General features: G+C 37.5%; 1 protein-coding gene across 2 annotated transcripts in view; it reads right to left on the bottom strand.

Moving 5' to 3' along the window:
• Nucleotides 1-27,072, bottom strand: part of LOC129417004 (sodium/potassium/calcium exchanger 4) — a 77,476-nt gene that overhangs the window by 41,515 nt on the left and 8,889 nt on the right. For both annotated transcript variants that reach the window (XM_073869581.1, XM_073869582.1), the window contains exon 2: nt 17,452-17,565. In XM_073869581.1, the coding sequence (XP_073725682.1) occupies nt 17,452-17,565 (114 nt within the window). The remainder of the gene's footprint in view (nt 1-17,451; nt 17,566-27,072) is intronic.

Below are 27,072 nucleotides of genomic sequence, written 5' to 3'. Positions count from 1 at the left end.
TTGGTACTTAAGGTTAAAAATTAAGCTAAGTGTTAACCCCAAGTGTGTGCAATAGTTATAGTAAAGCATGCTTTAGCAAGCATGCCTAATAACAAATTGGAAATCTTAAATCTTATGCACTTATTATACTGATGTGCAATGAACCACCTGCATTGTTATTTATAGAAAAAAAGTAGAAATACATAACACAATCATTTTTCAGAAGCAATTCCACTACAGGGTGGAATTTTATAATATTCAGCAGGAAGCTGCTGTTTGTTGATGGTAAAAGTTGTCTTGTCAGGTTAATCCATTTGCACAAAGCATCACAATCTCTCACAGGTAAACCCATTAAAATCCTCTGAAGCTCCGGCACACTTGATCAATTATTAATCACAGCAGCATTAAACAAACTCTGCTGTCTATGCGCAACATGACAGAACTTTCAGCGGGGCTGTGCGGGGTGTCTGGATATACACGCATGGATGTCCATGTATATGCTACAGTATATGAACAGCTATCAGAGTCTGGGCAACTAAAGAAAAACAGTCCACATAGAGTGAGACAGTGCAGCATGTGTTTCGCTCGCTGCTTTAATCTGATGACCTTATCCATCAATATCTCTCCTGATGTGAACACACACGGGTGGATCAGCTCCTCACGGTTGAACATGCTGTGATGCCTGAGATACATCGAATATGTTCAGAGTGCCATAATACCTACTAGTTTCTGTTGCTCAACATTGCAATAAATCTCAAGGTCGTGAAATTGATTTCCAAGAGAACACACATACTGAGAAAAACGTAAATTATATAAAAATACAAAGGACTATTCATGTGATAATAGCATACTGTCAAATAAAGCATTGTATACTTAAAATAGAAAGTTTATACAGGGCCCTATTATTTAATTTCAAATACAGGCAGACCTTTATTTGCTTTTAAAGGTGATGTAAATGATGTTAACAGACTTTGGAGAAACCGAAGATGGACCAGGGGAGCAGCGTGTCATCTTAGTGTCACACATAATAAACAAATAAAATGAACCAGAACAGTGAATTCAGCAGGGTAGCAAAATAGCATTCTTGCATGACTGCGCTAGGCTTGCAAGTGAACAAAATTGCACCTGAAAGCAAAATTGCAGCCACAGTCCAATTCAATGCCTTTTATCAAAATGTATTAACTTATACATTATACATTACAACAGATATCCAGCTGAAATCTTCTAGAAACTATAAGATAGTGTTCCTGCACCTCAACTGTAAGGGGTTTTGCACATCAAAGCTTTTAAACGCGGCTGAAAACGTCTGGAGGACGCCAAATGGCAGCCGTTTCTTCAGCCGACTGTCAGCTTTCTTCAGCTGAGCGCTTTGGTTGCTGTGATACTTCTGCTTTGTGTATCAGTTGTTGTATGATGCGCCGGTTGTTTGTTGTGGTATTTGTCCCGCCCATCCACTGTGATTGGACAGCCGTGTGAGAGCTGACATTGACGAGCTGAGATTTTTACCCAAAGTGGAATATTTTTCAACTCTCTGCGCTTAGGCACAGGAAAAACGCAAAGTGCTGGCTTTTAGCGCGAAAAAAACCCCGCTAGCTGCTGGCATTTTTAAAAAACACAGAGCACTGAAAAATTGTTTTAGAAAGAAGTTTCTGCCAAATGCTTAAATGCAAATGTAATGTTAGCAAACAGACAAATAGCTATTTAGGAATTGATTTAGCAAACTGAATTTGGCTCAGGTTCCTTTGTAATAAAGAACACCCATTTTTCACTAGGGCTGTTTTGGTATCGATATAGCAATGTGGGCATCCACAATAGTAACATTTAGAATGTGCAATGTATACTGTATAGAGGTGTGACGGATCACAAAACTCACAGTTCGAATCACATTGCGTTTTTTGAGGCACGGATCAGATAATTTTTCAAATCAGCAAAAAAAGGGGTGGGAAAAATCGAATAACAGAATAAAGAAATTACAAGCATTAATAAAAAAGAACAAAGTTGCGCATTATTGGCACTTTTCCATTGCATAGTACCCCACGGTTTGGTTTGATTTGGGTCAGGTTAGCTTACGTTTGGGGGCTTTCCACTGGTTGCAGTACGTAGTACCTGATACTTTTTGTAGTATCACCTCAGTCAGGGTTCCAAGCGAGCCAAGCCGATACCAAAACGTGAGGCGAAAACACTGTAGATCACTGATTGGTCTGAGAAAATCTTCACTACCAGCGTCATCGCTATAATGTAAAAGATTAGCTTTACCCTCAAGAAAACATGTTGTCATCTGTGCTCTGCTATAAGTTCCCAAACTCCCTTTTAGTGATGAAAAACATCCAGGTTCAGAATCAGGAACACCATACCAATTTTCTTCCAGACTTGCATTTTGTGGTGGCACATTCCCGACGCGCACGTCTGCATATATGCTTAACTCTTTCGCCGCCATTGACGAGATATCTCGTCAATCAAGAGAAAACACTTCCCTGCCAATTACGAGTATTTCCGTCCTTCCGCAATACCGCTATTATCCAACAGGTGGCGCCCTTCCTCAACTTTTTAAACCCGGAAGTATTGCCCTATGGCAAGCAGCTGCATGTCTGTGTCTGTTTTAAAGATCGCTCTGAATGGGATCTCTATGAAAAGTCTGTCACAAAAATGGAAGTATCTCTGCTTTTTGCTCAAAATGTGTTGTTTTTGCAGAAAACTACCCATATTCAAAAGCTGATTACAAAAGAACTACTGAAGGTAGGATGAAACTTTTTTTTTTTTTTAAAGCAGAGGGTCTGTTCTTTCATTTGACATATTGTATGTTTATATATTTAAAGAAGAACATTTTCTGGAAGGCATTAAACTTTTGTGAAAATTATGAAAAACACTGGTGCTGGCTGGCAACTTTTATTAAAAACGCTGGCGGTGAAAGAGTTAAATGCAACTTAGCATTCGATACAGAAATCGAATCAAACAAATAATAACACTCTTTATTGTATAAACTAAATATAATTATAATTTTTTAGAGCTACAGAAGTGATTTTCTCTCTGTCTTGGGTTGTTTGATTAACATTAATGACACAGACTTCAGTAGGTTAATTGAGGTTACTGTCTCTTAGAGATAAGCAAAGACCTGGTTTCTGCCTAAACTATACATAAACTTAAGACATATTATTACAAAAAGAATACCATGGAGATCATTAAGTTTGTACGTGCTCTGTCAAGAACAGAAAGATTTTATGTTCGCTTGTTTTTTGAAACGCGTCTCTCCATGTATGCACTTTTAAGTGCACTAAACGCAAATTCCGAACGCCGCAGCATAAAAAGTCGCTCCACATAAAATCTTTATGTTGTTTATGATTTCTCTATTCTCCAAATGTATTTTAATATATAAATGTAGTAGGTGTGTAACGGTACGCAATAATCACGGTTCGGTGCTAACCCCGGTTTTGGAGCCACGGTTCGGTTCATTTTCGGTACAGTAAGGGAGAAATGCAAACATTAAACTGCAGGTTGTTTATTACTATAAACTTTTTTTTTCAACTTGTTTACACTTTTTTAAACAGTTTTTTATTAAAATATAACATATAAAATATATATAAAATGAAAAAATAATAAATAAAATTCTTCTCTTAAACTTTTTCTACTAAAACCTTGAACTAACAAATTCAATTCCTGAATACATTTATGAACTATTAGCCTACATTTTTGCCACCAAAAATGTTCTGTTTTGATTTATTTTGGATTGTTTAACTCACAGTATTGAATTGGCTATGTACCATCTCTGTATAAAAATAATATTACTGCTCTATGTGTAACTGCATAGCAAGCAACATGATGATATACTTATTATACACTCATTTTGAGATTAGTGAGCTGCATACATAGCCATCTTTGATCTTTTGCACGTTTCTCCTAATCTTTGCTTGTGTCATCAATGTAAGCTGTGACTTTACTTACGAACCGCTCCACAGCTGAGTAACAGCTGAGTAAGCCCGGGTTACAGCTCTTCTCTGTCCCGACCAGCTGATCGCATTGTGACAATGATATGATTGACGTGAGGTGCAGATGAAAAATCTGATCACGCATTCTTTATTCTCGCTGTCACAGAAAGCGCGTCTCATGAATGCGTAGCAACGAAAGACGTGCATCCTCTCACGCACTTTTGAAAGAACAAAGCAGCGCGTTGACACGCGTTTTACATGCGCTTTTAGATACAACACGTAAACGTTTACATCAATAATCAAACGGATATACAACTAAGTAAATAATAATCTTTCTGCGAGCCGAATTATGTTATATGTTTGACAGAAGACTTGCGCTGAACGCGGAGACTTCCGCCACTTAATATGTTCGTGCGGAAACGCACGTATTATGTTCCGCACAGGCGCACACAAAATGCATTCGGCCGTGCCGAAAGCCCTGAACCGAAACGGTCCGGTTCGAATACACGTACCGTTACACCCCTAAAATGTAGTATGAGACACAGTAGCGCAACTCTCTCTATAGTCTACATATCAAGAGTTGTGCTCTTTGAAGGGATAGGGATGATCACCTCTGACTGGAGCTGGACTGGACACATTCAACTGCATGTGCATCTGGGTACAGAATGCTGCTCACTTTAGCGCCTTTTTGCGGTTAAATTGTTTAAAAATACTTAAATGTTAACATTTGCAAGCCTTTGAAACACGTGCAAATGATAAACTTAATTCGCATGCGAGCCACACTGTGGGTTCAACTGTGATCCGTCACACCACTAGTCAACATATGAAGTGGATCAAAAAAAGTTACAATCATAGTTGCCCTGAAACAAAAACGGGTATTTGTTTTAAGACAACTTTTATGAAAGGTTTTGATTCACTTTAAATGTTGACTAGTGTAGAACAGCAAACATATCAGTCTACAATATGCATACATTTATTTAATAAACTATAATTATAAAAAATGTTGAGTTTTTGCTGAACATTGTGGACATGCAGGCTCTGTGTGCACATGACGAAAGGTTGAGTGCAACTATTACGAAGTTGCTTTTTGAGAGAAGCAAGTCTTGTTGAAACAGTTGAAACTTATAGAAACCTTTTTTTTTATTAATCATGCTATTTTTCATATTGCAATATATACTACAAAAAAGACAAAATAACCGCAATACCAATTTTTCCAAAAATAGCGCAGCCCTACTTTTCACCCATCAAACAGATAAAAACAAACCCTACGTTTCATTTAGACACAATGCATATTACAAAAGTAATACAGGCTCCTAATATTGTGTGAAAGAGGTTATTGCCTGTGATTACAACTCTAACCCACAGAGTCCCTGCGCACTTTGTGAGCAGAATGACAATATTATAGGCATTAAAATGTCAATAAATGGTTGCAATTTCTTGTACTGCCTAAAGTGTCTGTTTTATATGCAATAAACCAGACTGAATGCTGTTAAGACTGTATGAAATATAATACTGCCTCTCCATGCGACAAGCCTCTCGCTGTAACAGTACTCATTTCTTTATGAGATGCTGTATGCTTCATACCGTAACTATAAAGCTGTTGAACGGTGTACTAACCCATTTGTCAGTAACTGAGCTCACAGTTATATGGGATGTCTTAAAAGTGCCCACACATTATGCCTACCACAACACATTTTACCCTTTTTTCTTACGAACCGTTCGATCAATCTGTTTGAGTCTGTGAAAAATGCAGCTTCCTAAAATAACCCCTCTTCAGGCGCAGGAGCTTTCTGCTTATTCAAATTTCAGTGAACAAGCTGGCATCCGACCCAGACTGTCTGAGCTTGCTCTCTCTATCTCTCTCTCTCTCTTTCAGATTACTTATTGATTTGAGCAGCACAAACATAATGGATTCGGCTCTCATTAAAGCACCTGCTTGTTTGCCTATTTGAAAGTCTCTTCAATACGGTTCTTCAATCTTAGAACAAAATAAATGTGAAATATCTTTATCTGCGCCTGGAAAATTAATTCACCCCATTGGATTGTTTGGATTGTTTAGTAAACAATCAAGGCAGACGTAACAGTAATGATTTATTCTGTTTTCCGAAAGCAAGCATTGCTCTTCAAGTCATTCCAGACCTGAAGAGCATCTGTGCAATGTTCTTGACACAAACGAAATCACCTCATATCACAGTAAATTTACAGCATCTGCAAACACAATGCAAATGGCATATATATAAAAAAAAAAAATATATATATATATATATATATATATATATATATATATATATATATATATATATATATATATATATATATATATATATATATATATATATATATATGAAGAGTTTGGTTCCAAAACGCATTAAATCCATTTTGACAAATTTTGGTAAAAACGTGTTTTCTATATCAAGAAAGTGACAAGATGAAAACCACTATTTTCTGTTACAAAGTTTCACATAGCATCTTTAGGTTATAAAAACATAAATTCAAATCCATAACCAAAGATTTATTATAAAAACGAATTATTTTTTCCACAAAATGCAATAAATCCATGACAGTTTTTTATTTCTAAATGCTATAAATCTATTAAATCAATGTATAAATGTGCATTCATCTTTACCATTTTATATTTATTTAGTTGACTAGTGGTATACAATGATTAAAAAATAAACATTAATGGCATTAACCAAAACACTTACTTTGTTATATTTAGAACACTGTCATTGCTGCGGTTATACTTGACGTCGTCTCCTTACATTTTCACAGCGATCAGCTGTAAAATGTTTTGGTCCTGTTCGATTTTCGTTGAATTTGAATAAAATAATGTAAAGTTTTCATAAGATCCCCTGGGGTCAATGTTTTAGCATTAGAAGCTTGATGCTGTCGGGAGAACAAGTAACCGAGTGCCTCTCGCGGAAATTATTAGATGTTGATGGCTTACGTTTCTTTCCCGTCACAGAAAACCATCCCAGGTTTAGCAATGCAATGAAAGTATTATTTTGTTTTGTTTGTTGATCACGAAGTACCAAGTAGGAAAACTAGGACTCTGTGTACTCAGCGCGCCGCCATTGTTTGTTTACATTGCGTGACTGGTGGGCTGTAATTTCAGGAATGGATTTATTGCGTTCTGTAAAAAAGGAGGAGTGGCGTTTATCGCATTTTGGGAAAAAAGGGAGTAAAGATGACAGAATAACACGGCGGATATTGGATTGTGCGTAAAATTAAGAATTTACTTTTAACTACTGACCTGATATAAAACTGATTTTGGCAGTAACTCATTTTTTCAAAAATGGCGTTTATCACGTATATAAGAAAAGATTAGTATGATAAATGAATAGAACCCGACCAATATGGATTTTTGGGGGGCAGATGCCGATACAGATAAGAATATTACGATATATTTGCTGATATTCTTTGTGTGTATATTATAGGACAGTACACATACAGCATTTTATACTACAATAGTGTATTCTTATACAGTTCCAGTCAAAAGTTTGGACACAAATGGAAAGCCTGTCCAAACTTTTGACTAGTACTGTATATGAAGAGTTTGGTTCCAAAACGCAATAAATCCAATTTGACTAATTTCGGTAAAAACGTGTTTTCTATACCAAGAAAGTGACAAGATGAAAACTACTATTTTCTGTTACAAACTTTCAAAATAGGACATCTTTAGGTTATAATAACATTAAAAATTCAAATCAATAATTTGATTTTCAAAGATTTATTATAAAAACTAATTATTTTTCTGCAAAATGCAATAAATCCATGTTTTTTTAAATGCTATAAATCTATTGAATCAATATATAAATGTGCATTTATCTTTGCCATGTTATATTCATTAAGTTGACTAGTGGGATACACTGATAAAAAAATAAACATTAATGGCATTAATCAAAACACTTATTTTGTCATATTAAGAACACTGTCATTGCTGCTGTTATATTTGGGACGTCGTTGCTGAACTCTTTTGACAGCGATCAGCTGTAAAATGTTTTGGTCCTGCTCGATTTTCGTTGACTTTGATCAAAATAATGGAAAGTTATAAGATCCCTTGGGGTCAATGTGTTAGCATGACAGAAGCTTTATGCTGTCGAGAGAACAAGCAACAGCCGACATTTTTCCTTCGCCTGAGTGCCTCTCATGTAAATGATTAGATTTTGATGGCTTAGCTTGCATTAATAGCAGTTTTAGGGGCTGGGGGTTAACATATTGAACTTATATTGAAAAAGTTAACTTTAGGAGTCATTGTTAATTAACTTTACAGTAAGTTATGTATTTCACAAATTAGTTAGGAACTTACCATTAAGTTACCATTAAGAGAAAGTTTTTCATTTGCATAATACAAAAGTACTGTAAGAGCATGTTTTGTAACAACACAAGCAGCATAATATTAGTGTGCGTCTGTTTAAACGCGTAATTTCTCCCGCTCGTGTTTTAGCAACTCGCCCATAAACCTTCCCCTTAAAGTATTCATGGCAGAATCGGTCAAAACAATTGGGGAAAAAAGAGACCGATTAAAACGGGAATGTGTCTCTCTCATTCACTTCTAATGGGATCAACCAAAACGTGTCTTAATACCAGGTGTAAAAATGTTGTAAAAACACAGCTTGACTGCTTCCAGCCTGAACAAGAAGGTTGAAGGGTTGGCTGGTGTCACTACCAGTAGCAAACAATTAAGCGCTTTGCTGGACAAACAAGTATTTACACAATTTACAACCATTTTATTATGTTCTGTAAAAAAACTATTATATCAGCGGCATATACGCCAATACAGACATACAGTACTGTGCAAAAGTCTTGGGCCACCATGCCAGAATTAGATTTGTTGTTTTTGAAATGTCATAGTGATGATATATAATTGTTTCTCTCTTGTCAGAGCCGATGGTGTAGTGGACAGTGCAACATATGGTGCAAAGACACTTCCGGCGACCCGAGTTCGAATCCCGGCTTGAGGTCCTTTGCCGATCCTACCCCTCTCTCCACCCTGTACTTTCCTGTCGCCTTTCAATTACTACTGTCTATCAATAAAGGTAAAATGGCCCAAAGATATAACTTGAAATTTTTTTTTCCTCAGTCTCTTTGATAGAATACACCCAAGAAATGTGTATATAGTATTAAAAACTATATAAAAATGTAAAAACTGATGTGTCAAGTTTTTAGGGTAAACTCCCCTTCCACTTGAGCAGTAGCAGAAAACTGCAGGATCTCTTAAACCTAAATGAAATTAAATAATAATTTCTAATTTTAAAGAAATTAGTCTTTTTATTTCATTCTGCTCAAAAACGCTCAAGATGTGTTTAGTGCCAAGAGAGGTCACACTAAACACCGACGATACCTAAAGAAGACATTTAGTCCTAAAAATGATTTATTTTTATTTTTTTACATATTTGCTGTACTTTCTGTTTGTATCTTAATAAAATAGATTGAAAAATAAATATGAATGGACATAAACATTTCTAAAACAACAAGTCTGGTGGTGGTGGCATAATGGTGCGTTCAGACCAGCCGCAGTAGAGGCGTCAAGCGCGAGTGATCTCAATGTTAAGTCAATGTGAAGACGTGAAGACGTGTTGACGCGCGTCTGGAGGTCTCGCTGCGCGAATGAGGCGTTTAGCGCGCCGCGGTAGAAACGATTCCGCCTCATTCGCGCATCTAGTTTGTTGAAAATTTTGAACAATCAGGAGCTTGCTCTAATAGTGACGTGACTACAGAAAGCGAGCGGAGTCGCAGAAGCCCCTCCCATGACACAAATTTCCGCGTGAATGTCTCGATGGCTAGAATTTCACACGCAAATAAAGCGAGTAAACTCAATCTGTTCAAGCGGCAAACTAGACGTGGTAGATGCTTGTTTTTTGCATCACTTAATAAAAATAAAACATTGCGTGATGAGGAGTGTCTTGAGGTACATCAACAACAACAATCCAACATCTCCTTTTTGTCTGGACTCTGTATGAATACAAATTTCAGAAAATTCGGGGTGCCTACAATAATGTTCTACTCCATTTTCAGATCCAACTGGATTTTCCTTTTGTGGGGCTAATGCAATGCTCTACCACTGAGCTATACAGAAGAGTAATCTTTTCAGGTTCAAAAAATCATGTAATTTAATTCATCCCTTAGCAAAGACCATGTATTTATTTGAATTCAATCTATGAATTGTACTATGACCAATTTCAGTTAAACTCACTTCAAATTACTTCCTTCGTAAGTTCTTATAAAGCAAGACTAACCCACACTGTGGCCCAGACTTTACCCCAGTCGTCTTTATGCTAAGCATCTTCAGTAAAATAAAGTGCAAAGCCTCTGGAGACAGACGCTAACATTTAAAGACGTTTAAAAGGAATAAAACAGAAGCTGCATAATTGAAATTAAATCAACCGTCACCTTTTGCTGAACAATCAAACTCAAATGGATTTCAAAAGAACAGATTTTTGTGTTGGCACCGTGTTGGTGTCAAGCGCTAAGCAACGGGGAAAACAGAAGAAATTTTTGGACCGATGCTGTGATGCACACTGGAAACAAGCCACCCAAGATCTGGGCGCCAGCTCAAATGTAATAGAGAGTTGAACATCAGCAGTTTCCCCAGAGATACACTCCCCTGCAAAATAAACATCAAATGTTGATTGGATCTGAACTCAGTGTCACAAAAATCCAATAAACAAAAGGACAACCCACAGGATTCAGCATTAGCACATCAGCGACTCCTTATTTTCACCAATACAAATACTGCACATTTCATCCTACTGCAGATTCAGTTTAATGTTTATACTGTATGTACCCTGAACTCTGCAATCTGAATAAAACATTAGTTTACATGTGCAGCACACATGTTTTGCAAACTAAAGTTATCTGCATGCACATACTAGCAGCATTTCAGTCCTGACAGGAAAAGAATCCAAACCAGTAGACTTTATCAAAGCAGACTGCTTCAAAATCTTGTCAAGGAAAGTCATCACTCTAGAGCTGAATTTGCAACACCTCCATGTAGCTACCCAAGTCATAAAGTACAAGACCAAAGGTGTGTCCGAAACCGCTCCCTATCCACTATATAGTGCACTATATCGGGTGTCGTGCTGTCATATTTAAACGTACTGCATTGATCTCTAAATGAAGAGTTTCGAGGCAAAACCCTCTAAGTGCGTCTGACTTGTTTTCTTGTTTAGGTTCAAAAATTCCCTTTCACTTGAATTTTAAATGTCTAATTTCATTGATATTTGACTGTCTTTGACTGCAAAACCCTCCAAGTACAAAAATCTCCACTTCCCAAAGTCTCCAGTCACTCTTTACTCTGTCCTTTCTGAAAAAATGTAGGAAGTACAGAAATTCAGTTAGTATCCTAATATTCAGAAAACCTCCTTTATCTGGGCAAAAAACTCTTGCAGCTTGACGTATGTGACGTCATTCATTAATTTCTTCTTCCGTGCACTTAAGGCCAATTCACACTGGACAGCAACCCGACCCAACTAAAGTCTCATTTACCAACAACTGCAAACAGAGGTTTCACACTGACCCAAAAGACTGCCTTTATACTTTGCTAGAAAATTATTCTGGTGTTTAACGGATTCTGCCAACAAAGCTGTATTTCTTTATGGTCTATGGCCAGGATTAAGTGAAGGTTTTGATGAATTTATAATGTGTGCCAAGAGCATTGGGTCAATCGTTATCTTATTTTTGATGAAAGTGACGTTTAGCTGCTTTTGTATCTGACCTCTTCATATATTCCATGGACGTATAAATCACTAAATAAGCTCAAAATATTAATTGTTTTTCTCTCACTGCCTTTAGAAGACATTTGTATAAGTAATTAGGATTACTTTAAAAGGCAGAGTGCACAATGTTTGAAAAACGCTTTGGAAAAGGAGACGGGCCAACTACTAAAACACACTTGTAGCCAATCAGCAGTAAGGGGCATGTGTCTAATAACCGACATCCTTGCCGGGGTTGCGTATGTGTGGGGCGGGTCTTTTAAAAGAAGGTCCAGATTCTATTGGGGTAGGGGCGTGTTTGTTTAGGTGATTTCAAATATCAACATTGGCTTTCAAACATCGTGCACTCCACCTTTAATGATGGATGATTGTGTTCTATTGAGCTTCGGCATGTTGGCTCCCAATTAAGAAGATACTCTAACATGACAGCATTTTCATATAAAATTTTATATAAAATGATTGTGTTGAGATGAAAAAGCACAGCCATGAAGGTTTTAATATTTGGATGAAGTATTCCGTTAACATTTTAAATTCGTAATTTAAGATTTATAAATGAAGTAATATTTAGTAATATTTAAAATGTATTATTATAAAATCATTAAATGTTGACAAATTACAGAACTCCAGATCTGTAATGTAATCATTTATCTGTACCAGGGGCGGAGTGGGACCAAAAAATCTACCAGGAAATTTTGTTTACCACCGGCCCTCCGTGGTAAAAAAGTCTTGTATTTGTAGTAAAACTAGGGTAATACAAATCGTAATCAATCTGCCAAAAAAATAAACACTTTCATAATAAAAAAATAATTGAATCATGGCTAATTTTCCTAAATAAACTATACAAAATGATACCTGTTTGAAAGACAGAGATGCGCACCTGTCAATCAGCTATTACATAACAGAGCGAGGCCAGAGACGAAAGTGCTTGTAAATGGGAGTAATATGGAATAATGTGTGTATCTTTGAATAACTGTATGAATTTTTCCTTTAAATATTATTTTTGTCATATAAAGTTTTGAGAGATAATGTTTTCCACTGTCATTGCTTATTAGACTTGTTAGTGCGGTTAACAGCGTGTCTGGCGCATTTACCTCAGAGTTTATTTGAGTAATATTGCTGTTTTTCTGGTAATAATAATACAATTTACATGCCAATCCTGCTTCCTTGTCTGTTTAGCCTATTCATTTCATTATGCTGTTATATTAAGTTATGTGGATATTTATTGCCATATGAGACGTTAATTGCCATTATATGAATACTCTTGTTCAAATCATATGCGAAATAATGTGTGCATCTTTGAATAACTGTAAGAATACAGTTCCTATTTTTTGTCAAAGTTTTGAGAAATAATAATGTTGTGAGGGTATTTATTGCCATATTGCAGTTGAATACTCTTGTCTATAATATGGAAATAACATAGTAGGTAGGCTACTAGGAAATATATAATGTGATACTGCAGAGCTACCCTTCTAATTTTAACTTTATTTATAGTCATATGGAGATAAACTTTTGCAAATGTGCTGATTTTATCCATTCATGTCCTGACCACCAGGCTAGAGATTTTAAACATCCTTAATCCACACTTAGTACTAGTCTATCAAATAGTCTATCCACTTGATGAATCCGACCGTATATACTGCAATAAACAGGCATTCGGCGGCTGAAATGTCCCGACTCTCCCGATTTCCACTCCGCTGCTGATCTGTACCCATTAAAGCAAAAATAATGCTGCAGTGTAGTTCCAGCCATATTCAGATCTTCCTCTATTCTGGTTTGTAACAGCCACTTTGTACAATCCAATCATAAACCAATAGTTAAAATCAAGTCCTTCCCCAGTTTTTCCTGCTTAAAAGCCATATACTCGGAAAACATTACAATATGGAAGTTGATCGTAATTTCTGTTTAAGATGACTTGCACTAATATGCTTTTGCAACAGTGTTGTTTTTCAGTCGAATGGTAAGTGGAGTGAAAATCTGTTTAAATTCTATTTCGCTATTATTGCTATATATTTTTTTTAAACTGCACTACTCCCGATACAAATATTATTGCAATAGTTCAGCTCATTACAATTAAAGTCTTGACACGAAGACATTAATTCTGATTGAGCTGTTGCGATTTTAAGACCATTAGGCTTGTAAACACAACTACTGACACAACTACTCGGAAAGAAGTGCTCTTGCAATCTCAGGCACAGGGGATGAAAATGCACAAACAAATGTTTCCCACTTGTGACAGCCAGGGTGACCTCTACCTGGCCTTCATCTCAGCAGGCTGCTGACAAGGATAGACACATCTCATCTTTCAAGCTTGTGTAGCTGGCGAAGACCTCAGATCACTGGTGTTCACACACACAGAGCAGCCATGTGCTCACACTCTGGGAGCAGCAAAACTAAGATCCACAATGTCATAGTTTGACAGCAGCGCATGGCGATGCCCTGAGCAAATCTGCCTGACAGCCGTGCCGTTCCACACGCCTTGAAACGTTCATTATGAGCAGAGAGCAAATTGAAAGAGCAGATTATCCAGCTTACAATTCTAATTGAGACGCATCCCCTGAAACATTTCATAATCTCACATTGCTGAGTGTGCACGGATCCAAGCGTCGCCTAATGAGAGAACCCTGCAGCACAAACATGCCAGGTCTCCTAAGATTACAGCTCAAATATTGCCTCATTTTCCTCATCATATCCCATGGTCAAAGGGATGTTGAGGGGACAAACCATCTAAATAAAGCCTTCCTGCTTCTATTTATAGACTACAGAAGCAAGAACCATAAATGTATTTGCCTCATAATCACAAATCTTCCCTCAGAATCCTCTCTTTTTCAACAATGCTGTCCCACATGATCTACTGCAGTAAGGGCCAGTAGATAAAAGCTTAAATCTACTGATGGAACAATTCCTACCAATAACTAAGGGAAGACTGGACTCCATTTTATTGACGTTTTCTTAAAACGTCCGTGCACTTAAAATCCATGCATACATTTTATACAAGATTTATGTCCTCTAACAGAATTGCCTTGCCAATATTGATAACAAGAGATAAAGGAGCTTGATCTGGGAAAGGGCCTGTTAAAGCTACGACTCAATACTATACATGAAAAGAAATTAAAAATTGCAATAAATGGATTTTCATTATGTGTGATTATATGTGTTTGTATACATCACAAAAAAGAAAAACTTTTAAAGCACAAAATGTGTTTTGATATAATCGACTCTTTTCACAGTGCACACACCCAAAGGAGTTTGCTTAGTGCTACCCATTCCAACAATACATCTTATCACCTTACCTTTGTGCAGATAACCCTTGACAAAGAACTTGTAGGATTTCTCGGTTAATGAATTCATTTGCACAAGGAGATCAATGTCGGCAAATCGTTCAGGGAGTGAGAAAACATACACCCCTTTCTCTTTACTGTTTTATTAAAAATATTAGAAATGTTACAAGTGTAATGATAAAATTTACAGAACAATATAACTGAAAGAAAAAAAGAAAAATAAACAAATATACTAAAAAACAAACGGTTTCCTTACACATTAAAGCCCGGAGTATTGTCTGTTTTTATGTGTACGTGAACGTACCCGCACGATCGCTTGCACAGCCTTGCAAAGTATAGTTAATTTGACTCGTATGTGTACAGAGACCAGTGTTCAAATTGAAGGGGGGCTGGGGTGGTCCCGGACCTCCTATAAGCATTGAGGGACCCCCTATAAAGCACAAAAATATAAATGGGGGTCCCCTGGTTTTTATGAAAATTAAAGTACGAGATAAATTTCAAATTCTTGTGCTGCACTGCCACAAAGCGATACTGTCCATTAATTGTCCCAATTTCGCAATAAACTAATCCAAAAGATTTCGTTATGAAATAAATTTATACTCTCAAGTGCACCTCAAGCTGTTTGCAGACGAGTCAAAAGCCTCTTTCACACAGTAATTCTGGTAAATTACCATGAATTTACCAGAATGAATTTACCAGTAAATACAAAAATGTGCTGTTCACACATGCAGTGACGTTCCGTCTTTTTGCCAGTGGGACATCATTCGCACATCAGTATCAAAATACCGGTAAACTCGGACAGAAAGGGGAAGTTACTTGTGGCGCGGCCGGCAAGCTCCGTGTCATATTTGTAAACAATGGCGGGTTATGACTTAATATCTACGGTCCGTATTTTTTTGTTTTCACATCTGTGTCAAACAGTCGCGAAGTTGCTCGTGACCAAACAACATTGCGTTAGGCGGTGTCAAATGGAACCTGAGTTTGCACATTAGGCTTCACAGAAGGTGTGCTAAGGACGTCGGCAATTTGGAAAATAGATGGTAAGCTGTTTTAAACAACTTTGGTGAAGAAATGTGGATGTTAACTTCAGGTGTGCTTGACTTTTAAGCAGCATGTGTGTGGAAACGTCAGTAAACAGTCCTGGGGTAAACGCGTCACCTGTATAAAAAACTTTCTGATTGGGCCGATCTGTCAGCACGGTCTGACGTCGTCCTTTCTAAATGCCGGTAATCCTATATTTTTCGTTCACACATAGCGCATACCGGTAAATTACTGGTAATCTTACAACCTGTTTTACTGGTAAATTGGGAGCACTGATTTACCAGAAATGTTCTGTTCACACATGACATGTTAACTGCAGTTTACCAGTAAATTACCAGTAAAGACTGTATGTGTGAAAGGGACTACTGTTTCTGCCGAGGGCAACCTTCCGATATCTCTGATGAGCCAATACGGAAGTGACTTAAAATGCAATTCATTGACTGGCCGCTAGAGGCTGGCTCCAAAAGGGAGTCAATTTCCATAGACCTCCATGTTAAAACGGCCAACTTTACAGTAGAAAATAATGTGTTTACAGCCTGGTACAAAAAGTGTTTTTGGTCTATATATACCCTTCATGACAACTGTGAGGGGGGTGAATTTTATTGACCTATACAAATTTGTTTAAATTATATTAAGCTTTAAAGTTCTGCATAATTAAGGGCGTGGCCACTTGAGTTACTTGAAAACTATCACTGCTGTCACTATAATCAAGCTAGGTGGGCTTGGTTTCAGCAACCAGCCACCTTAACTTCACCCATGTCCCGCCTCTTTACCCATTTTCGTTTATCCGTGAGTGATGCGCGGTGACGCACGGCCAAGATGGTGACGCCTACTTTTAGCTTCAAAAAAGCTCTTCACAAACCTATGGGTGACGTCAGGGACAATCCATTTTTTTTTTACAGTCTATGGTCTCTGCGTGTTAATTAATTAATGCTAATTTCAGACCTTACTAATGTACAACTTTGTTCTTTTTTATAAATGTTTGCAATTTCTTTATTGTTTATTAGATTTTTCCCACCTGCTTTTTGCTAATCCGAAAAATTATTTGATCTGTGCCTCAAAAACTGTAATGTGATCCGAACTGTGAGTTTTTTGATCCGTCACACACCCCTAGTAAAGTTAGTACACAGTGGTAGCCATAAATGCAATTGTACTAATAATTGGCATAATAATTTCTTTCGGTGTTTCGGTTTTTTGCCCATGGTTTCCTTTTTTCGGTTTTCGGTTTCGGCCAAGAATTTTCATTTCGGTGCATCCCTAGTTTAATTGTTCAGGTAAATTTAGGCTTGATGTTCTTTGTGAAGTGTTTTCAACTCTTTTGCATTATTAATACTATACTATAGCATATATATATATATATACACATTTTAAAGTCCCACAGTAGATGTGTTTATTAAAACACAAGATAAAGCATCTGTGAGCACTGGAAGTGAGCGGCACCCACAGAACAACATGCTAATGAAGGGCACTGCTCATACAGCACTACTGTATAAGGTGATGAATGCATTACAGTACCTGGCTCTGTGCAGTTCTTCTCCTCAGTCTCGTTGTCTCCCGCTGCGGCAAGAAGCTTTCGGCCCCAGTAATCTCTGGGTTCAGCAAACTCTTCCTCCAGCACCAGCCCATGACCTTATGAAGATAGACAGACACACATTTGAGATTTTGCTTTATTTACAGACATCCCACTGAAAATGAGGACACATACTGTACTAGCAATGGCACAATTAAATTATGCAACAAATAAATCTGCGGGAGAAGAGGTTGAGTGCAGTATCACAAATAAAAAAGAACACATTGCATTAAGTATTATATAAGGTTTTAGATAAATGGCACATCACATAACAGCCCATACAGTAAAGTAAGTCACTGCTTGAACCTTACTGTCAACTATACAAATATTCATTAACATGATATAAATGGTTATCCTTCCAGCTAAATTACTTGTTGGTTAGTTAGTGTGCCTTGATTGTCTTCCTCCAACATGTGCATTGTATCATGTTGGGCATCCCCTAAAGGTTTTTTTATTTTGGGAAAAAAGTGTTTGTGTTAAAGCAGCAGTCATCCATACTCTCTCATAACAGCCAGAGCCTGAATTGGGCTTTCATGTTAATATTGTGTGTCTCTGTATAGTTCACCTGATTTCAACAGTTTGTCATTGGAATATGTAAAGTCTAAAAAGCAGTGGAATCAAATTTACTGTATCTACTTATTAAACTAGTATGCACAACTCACATTTAGGCCAACACATTTTATGATGTTTGAATACAATTATCCTGGTATTGAAACCTGTCGGCGATAGGTCGATAACCCTTAATGGGTTCTTCCACAGAACCAATAATGCCAAGTTTACTTTAGCGCGTTTTTGTCTTTAAGGATCATTTTCATTTTAAAATAGTGTGTTACCTATACTAGCATTTAAAAAAAAAAAACATTCTCACTATACACAACAGAAAATGCATGAAACATGACCATTCATGCACAATGGGCATGCGTGTAGAAGTGTGAAAGAGCTTATTGCTCTAATAATAACTTTGTCTCTTGGGAATGTAGGCAGCCACAGTGTTATAACTGCACAATGGCTTTTAACCTTTTCAGCCGTTTGTATTGAATTTCCTATCTGAGCCCCTGTTGTGAGATTTACACTGCATGTGACGGAAACGGGTAGAGTGTGCTACCGCAGGCAGCTGAAAATAATCAAGCGTAATCTCAAATTACATAATTTTACAATATACTGTAGTAGTGGTTTTGAATCATGGATTAAATCATTTTTAGATTAGCAAAAAATAAGGAAAAACAAATCAAGATATTATAAGCATATGAAAATAGAAAAGATCAAAGTTACATATAAATTATAACAGTAGTGTTTAGGAACAGAAATGCAATTAAAAATAAATAATAACTTAATTCAATAAATTAAATTTCATTTTATTTGTCTATATAAATTAAATATAAATAATCTTTTTAAAGCTACAGAAGTGATTTTCCTTTTGTCTTCTATTGTTTGATTCACAAAATGACACAAACATCACAGCAGATTTCTTGAGGGTACTGCCAGTCTAAGACTAAATAAGCACAGATCCACACAGTTGTATGCAAAAGTTTGGGCACCCCTGACAATTTCCATGATTTTCATTTATAAACATTTGGTGTTTGGATCAGCAATTTCATTTTGATCTATCAAATAACTGAAGGACACAGTAATATTTCAGTAGTAAATTAGGTTTATTGGTAGTGATGTAGTACTCGAGTCCGGTCTCGTTCGTTCAAAGACTCATTCTTGACTTGGTCTCGGACCACAGTAAGAGAAGAAGGACTCGTAATTTCAGACCGAGTCCGCGAGACCAGCGCATTTTTTTATGTTCATATAAAAAAACCACACAACACATAACAATAATAATAAAATTCAATGTTGACGGGCATTATTTGAAAATGACATACCATGGTGCAATGCAAAGATACTGCCATCACAGCCATTAATTTATCTCTTGAAAAATAGGCAGAAGATGATGCATGTGGTAGGGATTTTATAATGATAGTTAAAGCATAGTCCATATTAAGACATTAAGGGGCCAGTCACACCAAAAGCCCCTTAAACACTTGCAAACGCAAGGCGCGACGCACTGCCTTTAAAAAAAAAAAGAGCAGTGCGACACGGCTTTTCATATTGCTAAGCAACCACCGAGTCAGCTGTCTTGTCAATCAAATATTGAGGCGTGAGCGCTCTTTTGCGGTTAAATGTCATACTAGCAGAAACTTTAAAAAGAGGACGCTTGCTCTGACCTTGTTTGAGGGTGAGAGGTGCACAAACACGCAGGAGAGAGTGAGCGAGTGGAGTCCAGTTCTTCAAAGCAACTGTAAACTTCCCTCACCACAACGTAAGGCCCGCCTCTCCCCTCATTCGATTGAACAATGCAAAGAAGCGAATGACGTCGGGCGCTTCTCCACTCTCAGTGCTCCTTCAAAAACGCGTGCGCGGTAGGCGGCAAAAAACCGCAAGGCGCTCGGCGCGCATAAACAGCGCGCAAACGCGCCCTGCCCATAGAATATCATTCAAAAAAGGCGCCTGCAACTGCCATAAACGCTTTTGGTGTGACTGGCCCCTAAGACTGCTCCTCTAAACAATTCTCAATCTAGCTTAGTCTGTAGGCCTAACTGTTGATTATTAACTGGGGTGATATTAAATCATGAATATGAAAACTGACATGTTTTTATGGTCTTGGTCTCGACTCGGACTCGACTCTATTTGAAATCCAACAGACTCAGTCTCGACTCGGTCTCAACCCTTCAAAGACTCTGTCTTGACTCAGACTCGGCATAGGCATTTTCGTCCCCATCACTATTTATTGGATTAACAGAAAATGCATCAAAACAAAATTAGACAGGTGGATAAAATTGGACACCCTTGTCATTTTGTTGATTTGAATACCTGTCACTACTTAGCACTGATTAACAGAGGGTATGCACGTGACATCACCTTTGGCAAAAGTGACTGCGGTTATGCCCACTGAGTGGCAAATGACAGAGCGGCAGCATCTGAGTACGCAAATCAGCGAAAACACGTTGAAAACGTGTCTAAATGGGAAAAAGCTGTTGTGCGATAGACTGTACTAACAGATTAACAAGAATTCAGAGCTATCGTTTAACAGACAGCCAAAAAGCATCGAAAGGAGAAGTCAATTGATCGTTCATTCCAATGTCCACAGACCACAGGTGGGTTGACAAGTTGCTAGGGTCACTATTAAGCAGAGGTTTTACTTTCTACTTAAAAGTATTTTTTCAAGTATTTGTATTTTATCCATGTTTTTCTTTGGAAAACATACATTCCAAAGCATATTATCATAATTTTTACATTTCATAAATACAAGTTTTTGTTTTACATTTAATATTTAAGTACATTAACATACTTTTACTCAAGGAAAAGTACACAATTTTGAAGTTATTAGGTATTAAATAAATTTTACTATGCAATATTAAAGAATACACGGTATGATTATATTCTTTAGAATGTAGTGAAGGAAAATTTTTCCCCAATACAAACAACCTATTAAAGCACAGATGCTTGGAAAATGAAACTAATGTAACTAAGTATTGTCTACCTATGCTATCAAGTCCAACTAAATTTAATTTAAGCTGATAATAGTCAGTTTTATTGACATTTTCGCAGCAGCCACTATAAAAACCAGCCATTTTGTTGAACATTTCCCACTCAATGGTGCGAGTTCCGGCCTGGTCACGTGGAAAAGTGACTTCAATGCATACCCTGTATTTAAGGTGGCCAATTGCGAGTTGTTTTCTTTGAATCTCCTCTGACGAGTGGCAACATGGAGGCCTCAAGAGCTCTCAAATCACCTGAAAACAAAGATTGTTCAACATTATGGTTTAGTGGAAGGCTACAAAAAGTTATCGCAGATATATAAGCTGTCAGTGTCCACTGTGAGGAACATGGTGAGGAAATGGAAGACTACAGGCACAGTTCTTGTTAAGGCCAGAAATGGCAGGCCACGTAAAAAGGCGAAGGATGGTGAGAACGGTCAAAGGCAACTCACAGACCACCTCCAAAGACCTACAACATCAACTTCCTCCAGATGGTGTCACTGCGCATCATTCAACAATTCAGCGCACTTTGATGCGAAAGAACACTTTTCGGCACATACGCCACAAAACTCACATTTGGACAAGCCAGCTTCATTTTGGAATTAGGTGCTGTGGACTGATGAAACAAAGATTTATTTGGTCATAAGGGCCATTATGCATGGTGGCAAAAGAACACAAAGTTCCAAGAAAAACCACAGTAAAATTTGGTGGAGGTTCCATCATGCTGTGGGGCTGTGTGGCCAGTGCCGGCACTGGAAATCTGGTTAAAGTTGAGAGTCGCATGGATATCACTCAATATCAGCAGATTCTTGAGAGGAATGTTGAGGAATCAGTCACAAAGTTGAAGTTACGCCGGGGCTGGATATTTCAACAACAACCCAAAACCCTGCTCAAAATCTACTCGGGCATTTATGCAGAGGAACAAGTACATTCTAATGTTCTGGAATGGCCATCCCAGCCCCCGGACCTGAATATCATTGAACATCTGTGGGGTAATTTGAAGCAGCCTGTTTATGCTTGGCAACCAAAAAACCTAACTGAACTGGAGATGTTTTGTGAGGAGGAATGGTGCAAAATACATTCATCAGACTGGAACCCTAACCGAACCCTATAGGCTGTTATTTCTGCTAAAGGAGGCTCTACTAAATATTGATGTGATTTTTCTGTTGGGTTGCCCAAATTAATGCACCCGTCTATCTTCGTTTTGATGCGTATTGCACATTTTCTGTTAATCCAATAACCTCATTTCACTACTGAATTATTATCCTTTAGTTATTTGAGAGATCAAAATGAAATTGCTCATCCAAACACCCAAATATTTATAAATGAAAATCATGGAAATTGTCAGTGGTGCCCAATTTATTTTTATATTACACCCTGGGAAAAGTTGAATCATAAACTTTAAGAGATTGTATATGAGTCTACATTTTGAGAATATGAAACGGGTGACATTTGGGTCCACATTGTTTGATGAGATGCATAAGGCACAAAGGATGTCTTGGGGCAGGGGGCAGTAGCTCATTTGAATTTAAAGGTGCACACATGAAAACAGTGCATTTTTGCTCCCACCCAAATAGTGGCATTTTGGACATGTTATAATTAATGATCTGTGGGGTATTTTGAGGTAAAACTTCACAAACACATTCTAGACACAGCTGAGACTTATTAATGTTTCCCATACACAAGGTTTAAAACCAGCAGTTCATATAGAGAAACACTATGTCACATCAGTACCCCAACACAGTGTCATTTTGTTAAAAGTTTACGTAAAGGAAATGTTACATAAATTAATGTTGATTCATGTTCTTGTTGTGTGGACTATTAAAATAAATGTACTTTTATTTGTATTTTTTAGTGTTTTTGTTCAGTACAACAATAAGATTGTTTAAATGTTGAATAATTTTTTAAAGATTAAAAATCTAAAAATAATTAAAATTGATTAAATTACAGTTTTATGGCTTCCAAAAAAACTGACATTTTACTATTAAAAAAACATTTGATTTGAAAAATCTATTTCTTGTTTTACTACTCTAATGGCATACATTGTCTGTAACGGGGTGGTACAAGAAAGGCTCCCTTGCCTAATAAAAATGTATATTATTAATAAGGATTTTGTGCAAATATGTTTTCTTGGAGCATTAGCATATAGCTCAAGCTGTAAGTTATTTAAAAAAAGGTTTGTTCTTAATGAAAATGTAAACATTTTTAAATAGGAAATGGCACCCGTTTCATAGAATGACACATGATGCACATAATAACATATTTACAAAAGCATTGCATCACATATTTATTTTATTTTCCCATTTTTTCAGAAGCATCATACACAGTACTGTTTATTTGGTAAATAAGCTACATTTTAAAGTGCTAAAAATCGAGGACTTCATATAAAAGTGGCAAATACAAATGAAATATACTGAATGAAAAAATAAATTAGCTCCTGTTAATTTTACAACTACATTACACCAGTGCATGACAGAATTTTCATTAAAAATGGCCATTTGCAGTTCTCAAACATTTGAGCTAATAAAAAATGAGTTTCTTTATGTGTTTGTTCAAATGTGGTTCAATGAAAGACAACATTTTTATTATATCATTTGTTTTAGTGGAACACATTAAGCGGTTTTGTTAACAGAATTACAGAGCAAACAGCACTGTACCCCAAGAAGAGACCAAACAAAAATAAAAACGCTGGTAAAGGAATTTACATTAAGACTCAAGTCGGCATATTTACATTATTTCACATGTTTTTGTTGAGAATCACAAGCATATCTCCATACTCTGATGAAACTCGGCTGTTCAGATGAATAAGGCATGAATAAAATCGGATGCACAGATTATTGCGCAATCTGCCGCTTCCGATAACGTCGCCATCTTAGACTCTTCTGTATTCAGGAGAGAGTATTAGCATAGTGTACGCACTTTTCTTAATGACGTATGACAAATTCGGGGGTCGGGGGCACAGAGCAGCAGCACAGAACCCTCCATAAACTGCGTACTCTCTCATCTTAATATTCTATTAGTTTGACTAAGATGGCGGCGTAATAAGATTTATTTTGTGAAGGATGGATTCATATTTTTCGGACTTGAAGGAGTGGACCCTGTAACTGTACATGTGATTAACTTAAAGATCCAAGTTATTTTCTAAAATAACTGAAAATGTGTTTGTCTAAAAAATGATTGACATATGCATCTCGGACAGCTTGGGGGTGAGTAAATCGTGGGTTTAATATCATTTTTGGCTGAACTAAACAATGCGCTTGAAGAGCTAAAAAGTCACCACAGCCTGCAATACCGTCTCCATGTTATTGTTTACATGGTTGCTGGTCATTGCCATCTTTCGGTAGCGTAATGGTCATTTGATAGGGGTTTGACGAAACTCAATTACGACCCAATCAGGGAGCGAATGTGGGCAGCCACACATTTGCATATATAAGTGTCTGATTTGGACAACCCCGAAGGTCAAAAACTCTGGAGTAGTGTTACGTCTGGCATCCACCATTTCATTAAAAATGAATACCTGTCAATGTAAACTGGAGGAAAGAAAGATGTCTTCTACAAACTTAGCAAACCATCTCTACAGAGCAAACTAAACAAATGACTCTGTCTGTTTTGTCTAATAAATCTGTCAAAAAAGACCAATGAAACCAATGATCTGAAATGATCAAGCTGTGAACATGTCAAATTCCAATCCACCAGTAATTACCGCAGGTGAAACAGTGCTGACAGCCGTTGACAAATTCTGCTACCTCGGGAGTATTCTTGCAGCTGATACGACAGCGGACTCCGACATCAGTGCCCGCATCGCAAGAGCTAGTTTCGCCTGCGGTCGACTGTCCAAGAGAGTATGGGATGAGCATGGCATCCGGCTGGACATAAAGGTGGCAGTATACAGGGCAGCCATCCTCACAGTGCTGTTGTATGGATCTGAGTCCTGGACTATTTATCGCCGTCAGATCGCCAAGCTTGATCAGTTCCATATGCGTTGTCTCCGTCGTATTGCACACGTTAAATGGCAAGACAAGGTCTCAAATGCTGAGGTTCTCCAGACCTGTGGCATCACTGGTATTGAGGCCTTCCTGCTTGCTTGAGGCCGCAGTTTCGCTGGTCTGGACATGTTGTGCGCATGGCAGATTCACGCCTGCCGAAACAGGCATTCTATGGTCAACTCCAGAGCGGCATTCGCACTCAAGGAGGGCAATTAAAACGCTACAAGGACGGCCTCAAAGCCAATTTGAAACGATGCAACATGGACCCAAATTACTTTGAGGAGATATCTGCAGACAGGACATCATGGCGAGCACAGTGCCAAACTGCCATACACTTCTTTGTGCGCAGCCGCATTGATACTGTAGTAGACAAACGAGGACGCAGAAAGGACAAAGCCTTAACATCTAGAAAACCTAGAACAACATCTACCCAGTTTGTGTGCGACATCTGTGGCCAGTCATGTGCGTCAAGGATTGGCCTTTATTCACATTCTAGGACGCACCAACAAAAATAACTGTGACGAGATCTGTCGTGTCGACAGCTCAGGCCAAGAATAAATCTGTCAAAAAAGACCAATGAAACCAATGATCTGAATTGACCTATGGCTAAGCCACGCCCCCTCCACTCACTCGGACAAACAAAATCAACATTCGGTGACAGGTAGCTGTCACAGTAAGAGACATTTCACAGAAGGCAATTAATGATTTTTGGAGACAAAAAGACTAAAGCTGCGTTCGAATACTCTAAATTGCTGTCTTCTGTGGCAGCTTTCAAAGGCAGGAAGGCATCAAGGCATTTCCGAATCCATTGTTAGGTTTACTTCCTGACTCCTGAGATCTTGTCCCAAAATTCTATGCATGTGCGCGTATGGGGAAAGTGATTGGTCGAGTTCGAAAAAATAAAATGGCGGCCAAGAAAGCACAAATTTAGTGTAAATAAATGTATACTTTTTACATCTTTTAATTGCATTTCTAGCGAGAAATTAGAATTGTAGTTTTCAAATATGTGATTAATTATCACAAAGGCGCTTTCTGTTTATCTTTCAAACACAATGCCTTTGAAGTGTGTCCGAAAGCGTTTCTCTTATCTGGCTTCATGCCTCCGAAGTCATTGCCTCATGAGGCAGCGAGGCAACAAGTCAGCTGCCTAAGTTTTCGGACGCAGCCTATATATATCATCTTGAAGTCACCAAAGGGCATTAACTACACTGTAAAAAATGTCTGTAGAAATTACAGTATTAATGGATATTACTGGCAACTAGCTGCCAGTAACTTACTGTAGATTTGACATTTATGTTATTTACTGGCAACATTTTGTTCAAAGTTAAATGAACATGAAACATTTTCAGACTTTTCTTCTACAGTAAGTTACTGGCAACCAGCTGCAAAATTACAGCAAATTTTTTACAGTGTATGCATTGGAGGGTTATATTAATAATTTTATTGTTGAGAAGGTCAATGAAAACCAGGCAAAAATTTACAGGTCACAGCGATAAACCGCATCTCATTGCCATCATGATCAAATTAAATAAGGTGCATATAGGACAATCCTTTTACCATCTTTACCAAGAGTGGCTCTCCTTTAGTTTGGTGCTACAGTATATACATGAATCATTCAGCACAACATTGCTATTACAAATAACATTTGTTATCTCGATTATTTAATACGTTAATGAAGCTAAGTGACATGATGTACAACGCAACCAGAAGCTAACGTTAACGTTTTCTAATGTTAGGCTAACGTTACTTTCAGTGATGTTAAAGAACGTTCAAATACGTTGTTGACTTAGCTTAGAACAGATGTAGACATCCTTGTTTAATTTATCTACATTTAGTTGGTGTTGTGGTCTATCGCATAACTGAATCCAGAGCAGACACTTAACGTTATCTCGGTTTAGATGTGGCTTTGGAAAGGGTAAAAAATACACAACACCACCCAGCCTCTCGGGATGGCTGGTGTCGGAGTTGCTGGTGTCGAAACGTCGCACCGTACACCATGTGACAACGGTCAGCGCTGTCATTGGTCCCTGACAGCTCTTACCATCTCATGACCACC

The sequence above is a fragment of the Misgurnus anguillicaudatus genome, chromosome 7 (genome assembly GCF_027580225.2).
Source record: "Misgurnus anguillicaudatus chromosome 7, ASM2758022v2, whole genome shotgun sequence".
Taxonomy (NCBI): domain Eukaryota; kingdom Metazoa; phylum Chordata; class Actinopteri; order Cypriniformes; family Cobitidae; genus Misgurnus; species Misgurnus anguillicaudatus.
Note: the sequence above shows the minus strand (reverse complement) of the source record. Positions and strands in the feature narration are given on the sequence as shown.